Genomic DNA, 10,193 nt, shown 5'->3' with positions numbered 1-10,193 from the left:
CAGCAGGTTCAGCCAGACTTCACTCGGAGACTCTCAGAGCTGACACAGGAAGCTCGATGCAACTGTCAGCGTACTTCAGAGCTTTGGCATTGCAGCCCTATGAGGATTTTATTGGTCAAAGAAAGACTGAAACTCTGATAAAAGAACATTTTTCTGTTGCATTCTTCCAAGAAGAGAGCAGTGCTGCCTGGAACTCTCTTCCATGTGTACTCAAGACAGCCTGAGAAATAGGCCTGAGAATACAGCTTGCTATAAATCCAAAACCCAAGACCCACTGTGCTTTTAAATGCCTAGTTTTACTGTCAATAGGGCTCAACTGATACTAGTAGAATGTATTAAAGTAAACAGCTATAACTTTCTGTCCCAAATCCATGTATTAGGGCAGATGTAATGAAATATTTTGAACTGCTGAAAGCATGAGTTGGGAGAGGTGGAGAGACTGAAGATGAACTCCCCTCCTGTTTGATATGCCTTAGTAGCAATGACAGTAGCATGTAGCAGATGAGGAAAGTAGTGTTTTGCTGTTACCTTTTGTTACTGTCCTGTACCTGATTTATGCAGCCAGTACTTTGATCTGTAGTCCCTAGTCTGAGAACTGCTGTCTTGAGAAAAGGAAATAATCAAACTGTCAAGCTTGATGCAGTTATTGCAAAATAAGTGCAATACTGCCAGTTTTCTAGCAATAGGAGCTCAGGCAAGGCAGGTTGCATGGCCCTGACAACAAGATTAAATTTCTAATGATGATGTTGATTTTCAGCTTGGGCTAAGTGCAGACTTACATGAAGAAAGAGGAAAAGATAATGAGATCTTACTGCTGTCCAAAAACTTTCCCAGAAACCCTGTCTGTAGTTAAACTGACAAGTTTTCACTTGAAGCTCCTATAAAAAGCATTTGCTTCCCCGTCCCATGCCAGAAATCCCACAGTATCCAAAGGGAACTTGGAGGAGGAGAGGTTGCTCAAAGACAGTCTTCCTGGCACTTGCAGTAACTCACAGAGGCGTTGCTATCTCGCTCCTTCTCATCTCCTTGGCCTCCCGCACTGCCTCGAAGTGCCTGCTCTCCAATACCTTGAAGGACCTAAGACTGCTTCCTAATGAGATCCTTATTAAGCAAGAAAATGAAGTAAATGCAACAGAGTACTTCAAACAGGAGCCTCTTCCTCATGGAGAAAAAAGCTTGCGTATAAGATCTCTTCAGTTTGGAAAGATAGTCTGCTGCTTTTTCTTGCTTTTTGTTTCTCAGTGCTCAGTTGGTTCTGGTACAGCTGAGATCTGCAGTAGAGACCCAGCTGATTCACAGACATGGTGATATCCAACATAGCTGGCTTGTCACGCTGAGCTGATGAGGTTTGTCTAGGAAACGGTATGTGTATCAAACTCAGAATGACACCATGAAGCAAATAGTCATTTGTCTGTGCCTTTTTTTTTTTCAAACTAGCATCTGTACGGAGCCCATGCTGCTTTTGTAGGGTTGCCTAGCAGGAAGGCAGGCAGTCTGACTTTTTCAAGTCCGTTTTAAGAAACAGACAAAGCTTTCTTAATAGACTCTTATAACAGTAGGTGTCTAAAGGTAAAATAAAGATTTAAGGATGTAAGAATTATGGCTTGTTAGCTCTGATTTTTTTTTTTTTTTTTAGGCACTACAAGTACTCCAAATGAGCTTTGGTATAACATCATTGAATTGCCATACCATGGTGAAATGATAAGCATGTTGATTGCTCTGCCTACCGAAAGCACAACGCCACTCTCTGCTATCATTCCCCACATCAGCACAAAAACAATAGGAAGCTGGATGACAACCATGGTAGCAAAGAGAGTGCAGGTTATTTTACCCAAGTAAGTACTAAGATAATCCACTCCTCCTTCAGGGAATGTTTTGGGGGTCATATATGTATATCTCCTCTGATACAGGAGAAACTTAAGAGTGCTTAAGGCAACTTTCCCGCATAATACTGATGCATTCTTTCTTGCTTGTTCCGACTAGATTTACAGCAGTAGCAGAAACAGACTTGAAGGACCCTCTGAAAGCACTTGGTATTACAGATATGTTTGACCAGTCAAAGGCAAACTTTGCAAAAATAACAAGTAAGTTATTTTTTTGAATCCATGGTGGTCCTTATTCATAGTTTCTGGCACTGAGTAAAGTGCTGTTTTTACCAATGCAGTTGTCTGTTTTGTCTTGGGTAAGTGTTACCATGACATTGGAGCAAGTTCTATTTTGTAGCCAGCCAAGCATGGCTGCTTGCTTCTATTGAATGCTGCAGTGGCTTCTTTTCCCCTTGCCTTGTGTTACAGCAGTAAATCATGTTGGTCAGCTTCTGAAGATTTGATATTAGAACCTGAGGGTCTCGAGCACTGCCTAGAAGTCTTGCCATAGATTTTTAACGATACCATACCTTAGACTGTAACAAATACTGCAACTGCAGTATTTAACTTTTCCCTGAAGTATGTGTTTAATGACTTAGTCATTGAGCTTTCCTACAGCTCAAGACAAAATTCCCTGTTTTAAGGGACTGGACCAAATCAGAGCTGTAAATATTAGTATCTGAAAATGGGGTGTAGATGCCTTTAAACTTAGGACTCTGAAATGTCATCTTATTTCTGTTCTCTGCTTCCTTTATACTCCCAATTAGCTTCTACAGAGAGATCTAACAAAAAAGCCTGCCTTGTGCTGGCTTAATTTGAAAACAAATTCTTGTGTTTCATTGAAAGCAAGGTGTCTTGCCAAGTGCTTTTTTCTCCCCTGACATTGAGATAAATGGGAGTGTAACTTAAATTCAGATGGCATTTTTTTTCAGTTATGTTTAATTAAAACTGAAAATGCAGGTGAACACTTATAACTGAAACCATTGAATAAGAAAGCCTAATAAATGGGGAGGAGGAAGGAGTAAGATAGGTTATTCCCTGTGACTGTATTCAAAGATATTACCAGTAGTGTTCTTCACTGCAACTTCAGGATTGCAGCAGCTTTTTTTATTCTTACATACTGGCATAGCTGCTAGCTACAAAGTACTTTGGGACTCTTAAAAGTGCTGTTCTCTTTGGGTTTTTCAGGAACAGAAGGTCTTCATGTATCTCATGTTCTGCAAAAGACAAAAATTGAAGTTAGTGAAGATGGAACCAAAGCTTCTGCAGCAACAAGTAAGCAAGTGTGCTGATAACTCTCAGAGTGGGGAGAACTATCTTAGAAGGCTATACCAATGAGCGAAGATAGCCTGCTTTGAGACTGCTGCGGGCATGTGCTCTGACTTAGATCAGATGATGGATTTTATGTAATTTCTCAGGAAAATCCCAACTTGCCAGTATTAATCAGGCCATTGGTATACTCTTAGATATAAACAGGCTTACTTCTGGAGAAGTGTCTTCTAATAGCTGACACTTTGGCCACCAATGTAATGTTCCTGGCTATCCAGATGGCAAAGAGGACTAAGCTACTACCTCCTCCTGTGTGACAACCCAAGACTTCTTCCAGCTTTCTGTGGGTCTTGTGTTGTCCCTTTAATATGGTTCTTATAAAAATAACATGTAACCTGTGCAGCTTTAACCATCCAAGTTGGTAGGTTTTAGGTACTTACCTCTACTTGTGCAAGCTTCTAGTACACTAGGAAACTTCATTTAAAGTACATGATGTGTTGTGGTACTTGCTTTGTCTAACTTCAAACCTTGTCTGTCTTGCAAGCTGCAATTTTAATAGCCAGATCATCCCCTCCTTGGTTCATAGTAGACAGGCCGTTTGTATTTTTCATCCGGCACAATCCTACAGGTAAGTAGCATTTGAATGTACTTTTTTGCTTAGAAGCTGAATATCAGCTATGCAATAGAGACAAAAGAAGCCTGGAGCTACTGAACAACTATTGCTTTAAAAAAATAATCCTGCAAGTGTATTTTTATGCCTTTAGTATTAGATTACTTTATCCTGTTCTGAGTTATATTCCAAATAAAATGTAAGTATTGGCTGCCATGTTAACGGAAACAAGCATGGCAGGGTCGTGGGTACAAAAGAACAGTCTTTAATACTTATAGTTCCCCTGAGTGGAGAGGAAATAACTCTGTTAGTGATAGTGAATAGGACCCAGCTTTCTGATGGACAGTAAAATAGTGCTAGGGCAAAGGCTAGAACAGGGGCTGTGGGATCTAGGGTGTTGTCCCAGCCTGCTGCAAACAGAAGTGAGTGTTCAAACATAGTGGGTGTAGTTTCTTTGCAGTATGGTTTGACTCTCCTAGAGCAGAGCTGCCCCAGTTGCTTTGAATAACTCATCTACTTCTTGCAGTGACATGTGGATGATAAATATGGTAGTTAGTAGGGAACGAGATGCAGCTGCCAGCACAGGGGGAAGAGTAGGCTCCTGGCAGCAGTCCCCATCCCAAGGCTCCACAGAGCGTTAACAGAACTGTGTGTCTCCGGAAATATGAGCTGGCCACCTATCCAAACATAGGCTTCCTTGGGCTCACAAACTTGAGGGAGGCTAGACAAGACTGTGCTGAGGTGGCTCGGCTGTGCTCTGTGGACTTCATGCTTTCATGGAAAAGTTTAACTGTATTTACAGACTATGCTAATCCTTGTTTTTGTTTCATCCCTCAGGTACAATCTTGTTTATGGGACAAATAAACAAACCTTGAATGTGGAAAATACTTTCTTCAAGAAGTAAACACTCATGTGACACACCCTTGTTCTGTTAAATATTTTGTATGCTACTCTGACTTCACTCAAGAGCTAGTTTTAACCACTGACTAGGTTTTGAAACAGGAGTCGACGTAGTTCTGGCTTTGTGGGGAAAAATACAGATAGAAAACTACAGTATCTCTTCAAAATGTCTACAAGATTCTCTAAACTACTGAATGGTTACCTATGCTAACAAACTTCTGAGCTTTTTCTGTATCTACTAAGAATTTTATGTATGGCTTTTGTGAGAGGATTTTAACAAAGAATGATAAATGTTTCTATTAATATTGGTTTCTTCTTGTGTGTGGAAAAGGTCTTATTTTGTAGATACCGTCTATCAAGATTACTTGTAGTTCTTGAGTATCTTGGTACCTGGATATTCTTGGTAGAAATAGATTAAAAGTTCTAGCATTTTTTATTTTATATAGTGCATGTATCACTGAGTTTTAAAACTAATGTGGTGTTAGATACACATCGCATTGTCCTGTCTTATTGTAATGTAAACTTGTCATTGCTAGTATACACTTTCTATTGGATTTAAATTTTATATTTGTTTTTGTACAAAGGAAGAAATAAAACTGCATTCTGAACAGTCAGTGGTGTGGATCATGGATGTGCTGATGGGTATTTGTGTCCAGAGCCCCGTGCAGTACTTGTTTGAGACTTCCTAAGGAAGGTGGAAGAAGGGTGGTTTTGTGAGACTTGTGTGGTGCTTTTTGGGGTGGTTTTGTTTGTGGCTTGTTTTTGTTTTTTTTTTTTCTGCCTGCTGCTTATTACCCTTTCTGCTAAAGTCATTCTGCTGTGGATGAATTATCCATAGGTTGAGTATCTGAAGAGGAAATTTTGTATTTTCTATGCCCAAGTTACTGCTAAAACTGCTATGTGAGGACATCTTGGTGCACCCTTGGGGCCCTTCTTCCCGCTCCCTATGGTGAAGGGTATGTGCACATTTGTATGTCTTCAGTCCCTTGCAGGACTTGCCTGAGTGCAAAATTTTTTGGAAGATAAGCAGTAAATCCCTTTGGCTTGTCACAGATGGTTCTTTGTTTGCAAGCATGTTGTACTGCTCCTGTGGCGACCGAGGGATTTGGATGGGGAAGGTAAATCTTTGATATTAGCTGCTTTTCCTAAGGGCACAGTTGCAGTGAGGGGAGGCGGGCTGATGGTCTGTGGGGAGAAATTCCTGCAGTGCTTGAGAGCCTCAGCCCTGGTGTAAGTAGATGACTGTTGCATGCATCCTGATCACTCTGAATCAGAGTTGAGCCTCTTTGTCAGGTAAGAATACAAGATGAGGTGAAAATGCTTCCAGCAGAGAATGTGTCATGGATGGCCAGTCCTAACCCAGTACAGAACCAAGGATGAGATCTCATACACTGCTACAGATCATGCGCAGGTACTAACTTAATAAGGGGGAGGAGAGCAACAAAACAGCTCTGTAGGGAGAATGTCTGGCTCTAACTGGCCTCTCTTTTCCTGCTTGAGTTGATTACTGCCAAAACATCAAGAAGAATAAATCTGGCTAGCTGTCTTTTTACAGCATGTATTAGCTGCCTACCACCAAATCCTCAAGCTGGGGGAGAAGTGCTCCTGCTGCATGCTGAGGGCTAGGTCTCCGTTCACCTCTTCAGAGTTGAGCACAGAAACCAGTATGATGTAGTTCTTTCTCTTCCTGTCTCGTCGAAGAGACTGTGAGCCATGCAGGCAAGGGGAAGAGACCCAAACCAACACCACCTCAAAAAAAAAAAACCCAAAAAAACCGCCAAAACCAAATAAAACCCACCTTCTAAGTATGTGACTGATGCAACTAAAGATTCTGGTGCTGAGCAGGAAAGCTCTCCTGGCTAGCCTAGCCAGCCTTGCCTTCAACTACTTGCATCTCATGGAGGTAAGGAGCAAAAGTAATAATAGACTTGTTACTGAGATCTGTACAGTTGCAGTGGGGTATGTGTGTGGCTTTGTCTTGGATCTAGCTTGGGTATGGTTTCTCCTGCAAAAATAGAGAAATGGGTAGTTGGATAAATAAAAATAGCTGGATGAAAAAATAGAGAAATGGATACCTGAGCTGGGCTTGAGAAGGCATGATTTATGTGAGAAGTGACTACTGGGGTGCAAGGTGCTGCCTTAGGGCTCTGGTGCAGCATGGGATTGTATTTCAGAGTAACAGTATTGCTATTTTGATATAAAATAAAATTATGAGAATTAATTTGATGTTTGTGGTAAGAATTCAAGTATTGTGGGGTTGGCACTCAAGCTGAACTCCCATAGGGGCAGCACACAGCAGCAGGCTTGGGATTAGATTTGAGCAAGAAAAAAAAAAATGCAGTGACAGAAGTCTTCAGGTTTGCCTTAGCCTGGTTTCTCTGTAAACAACTGTTGGTGCCTTCTGTTAGTTCTGAAATAATTTGCAAAATTAAACGATTGCTTAGAGCACTGAACAAAGGGTAACTGTGGGTATTTTCTTTTTCCCCCAAGCAGGCCAAGGCTGGACAACGAAGAGCGTGGCTTGGCAAACGTGAATGGGTTTATTCAGCCTGGTGGGGCTGGGACTACCTGCCCAGGCTGAGCTTTGAGCAAACTGACGGGGAATGTCACACATAGCAGCTATTTGGGAGCTTCAAGGTTCTGCGCTACGCAGGTGAAATAGGTCACCCCTCAGAAAAAAGTTTTTTTTCAGCTCTGCCATTTCTGATACTTCTAAGTGTTTGTTTTGGGGTGGTTGGGTTTTTTTCAGTGCTGGCAAAGAAAAGTTTAACAAAAGCAGGTTTGAACTAAGGTGCTGATGGGACTTCCCTATAAGCTGGGGAAAGGAGATCAGGATGAAGGGAAGTGGAATAAGAGCCTGGGAAGGAGAGGGTTAGGTTAGCTGCTAAAAACTTCCTTTTTAGTAATGCTGTAAAAACACTGTGCTCTTCAGTCCTGGGAGTTGATTCATATCAAATTTCCAGTCCTGCTTGACAGAGTAGCTGAAGTTCAGTGTGATGTTTCAGCGTTAGGCCTGTGCTTACTGAAGTCTTATTAACCCTTACTGGACCAGTCTGTTAGCTCCTCTGGAAGGGCTCTGGGCAATCTGCCTGTGACCTGCAGAGGATGTTTTTAATTTTTTTTTTTTTTTTAAATCTTTGTCTCCAGAAATATCAAGCCTAAGGTGAATGCTTGTGTTGCTGAGGTCTGCTTCGGTCTATTCCTTTATTCTCAACTGCTTTGCAGTTGAACTTTGTCTTCACGGAAAAGCCAAGGCAGTTTTGGGCCCCCCCCCCCGAGCCCTGTAACGCAGGGGAGGAATCGTCCTCGAGGAGGGACAGAAGCAGTGAGACTGAATGTGCAAAGCTTGTAACTTTCTGATGGATTGGTAACTTTCAAGCAGGAGCATAACTCCATGCAGAATAGCAGCCCAGATGATCTCTTTCTCTATCTGCTGTTCCTGGCTGCTTTCCCGAGGTATGCCTCAGTTTATCCATCTTTAAAAGTGGAGGTAACACACCCTTTGTAAATTTTTCTGAGGTGGAAAGCCCAGAAAGGCTGTTAGCTCCTCAGTAAATATGAGGCTGAAGCCCTGGGCAGGGAATGATCCTGGAAAACGCTTGTGGTTACGATTGTTTTAGCCTGGAGACTAAGTAGGGAGGAAGAGTTTGGTAAAACTCGCCATACATTTCCTGAGCCAGATTTGTAATGAAGAAAGTAGTTACTCATGAAGTAATTAACAGGAAAAATAGCAGGCTATTAGTCTGCTAAATTGTGTCTCAACTTTGTTTTCGTAACTTCAGAGAGCTCTAAAAAGGCTGCTTTTCTTTTACAACTTCCACATTTCATTAAGGCTTTGTAGTTTTCAAATCTTGCTTGCTGGATGGAGTGAGGAGGGGAGGGAGGGGCCCAATCCTCAGCCCATGTAAAGGGGTAACTGCTGTTCATCCCTTGGCATCCCACCCAATTCCCTGCTGGCAGCCCTCTCCTGACAGCAGCCTCTCCTTTAAAAACATGGCTGCATTGCCTCCCAGCATCAGAGCTGGTTAATAAAGATGAAAAAGAGAAAGAAATTCAAATACCTCTTTGTAAGCAATGTTCTAAAAACTCTCCCTTGTGCTTCAAAGAAAGAGAAAGCCCTTTAGCTTAACCCCATCCATTTAAACTGCGTGTATTTATTAATAACGCTACTACTACCTGTAGTGGTTGAAACTTGTCTAACACTAATAATTTCCATTATTTCTGTGGTGCCAGCAGGCTGCGATAGTCTCGTGTGCTGGACGTGACACCCAGGAGGAGACAAGCTCCTACCAAAGGCAGCAGGGGAAGCAGAAGGGGGATGCCGCCTGCCCCCCTTCCCCAGGAGCCTGCTGCTGGAGCTGCTGCCAGACTGCAGCTCTCCCTGCTCTCGGTTTGCTGCGCTTGCTGCTATGGCCAAGTGGGCACTGTTCGCTCACCAGATGACAATTTTCTGTGAGCTCTTGCCTGATGATGCTTTTTTGTGTGCTGCAGGGACACGGAGTCACGTTGGGTGGACACGGCTAAGTCACAGTAACACAGCCACCTCAGTGCTGCGACGCTGAAGTTCCCAGGGATGCTGGTTTTGCTTTCAAGGCCATGGTGGGGATACCTGTTATAGTCAGGAAGACTGGACCCTGTCTGGGATGTATGTAACATGTATGTGCATTCATATGCTGACATGCTGACACTTCCATTCCAACCTACCACCAATGCACAATTAGCTCTGAGCCAAGGATTATATTCCCCGAGCTTTTCCTAGCTGCTAAGCCCATGGCATCTCCCTTGAATATTAGATCTGGGCTCCTAATGCACTGAGTTCCCTGTAATTAAGTGTACCAACTCCTGAAGGGCGTTTGTGCAATAGGGGGAGTGAATCAGGTGCTTTTCCTTTGGGCCACGGAGCACCTGGAGCCTGTGGTCATCAGTGCATTATACTGGCTGTGAGCCACCCTGCCCTAGACCAAAGGGTTGGATATGTCTCCTTGGTTCACAGGCACCACTTGTTCCCCTTGCAGACTAATTTGCACTGGCTCTTTTGGGATCCGAACAGGTGCTGGAGAATAGGGAACTCAGTGCTGTGTCTCTTGCTGTATCTGACCAACTTGGGCTCTTCCCCCTTCCTGAAACGGTTGAGGTGAGGCCACTGTAGCTATTGGCCTGTTCAAGGCCTTGCCCGTAGGTGTGTGCCCATGGGAAGCATAGACCCATGTCACCTCTGGCCCCTCTTGCAAAGTGCCCCTTGTTCTGGCCTGGGCTGGCTGCTGTCCTCAGCAGCCATCACTGGGCTTCTGGAGGACCAGGGGCAGCACTTGTCCCTTTGGGAAGCGATGCCACCCTCAGTGCTCTTTTTTTTACTTAAAAAAAAAAAAAAAAAAAACCCAACAAAAAAAAAACACCACACACCAAAAACAAGCAAGCAAAAAAAACCCCCAAACCAATGAACTTAAAAAAAAAAAAAAAAAAAAAGGGGGGTGGAGGAATGATGGATTTTGAATAGTTTTGTTCTGTTCTGTTTCTTCTGCCGGGAGCTCTTAAGGATGCCCTCTAAG

General features: G+C 43.0%; 1 protein-coding gene across 4 annotated transcripts in view; it reads left to right on the top strand.

The window, feature by feature from the left end:
- Positions 1–5,258, top strand: part of SERPINE2 (serpin peptidase inhibitor, clade E (nexin, plasminogen activator inhibitor type 1), member 2) — a 10,201-nt gene extending 4,943 nt beyond the window's left edge. For 3 of the 4 annotated variants that reach the window (XM_009889742.1, XM_009889718.1, XM_009889725.1), the window contains 5 exons: positions 1,637–1,835; positions 1,984–2,084; positions 3,054–3,140; positions 3,679–3,762; positions 4,582–5,258. In XM_009889742.1, the coding sequence (XP_009888044.1) occupies positions 1,637–1,835; positions 1,984–2,084; positions 3,054–3,140; positions 3,679–3,762; positions 4,582–4,619 (509 nt within the window). In that variant the 3' untranslated portion in view covers positions 4,620–5,258. Of the gene's footprint in view, positions 1–1,636; positions 1,836–1,983; positions 2,085–3,050; positions 3,141–3,678; positions 3,763–4,581 lie in introns of all 4 variants that reach the window. The other variant, XM_009889733.1, reaches the window with a different exon arrangement.
- Positions 5,259–10,193: the final 4,935 nt, after the last annotated feature.

This window comes from Charadrius vociferus, unplaced genomic scaffold (genome assembly GCF_000708025.1).
Source record: "Charadrius vociferus isolate BGI_N301 unplaced genomic scaffold, ASM70802v2 scaffold650, whole genome shotgun sequence".
NCBI lineage: Eukaryota > Metazoa > Chordata > Aves > Charadriiformes > Charadriidae > Charadrius > Charadrius vociferus.
Note: the sequence above shows the minus strand (reverse complement) of the source record. Positions and strands in the feature narration are given on the sequence as shown.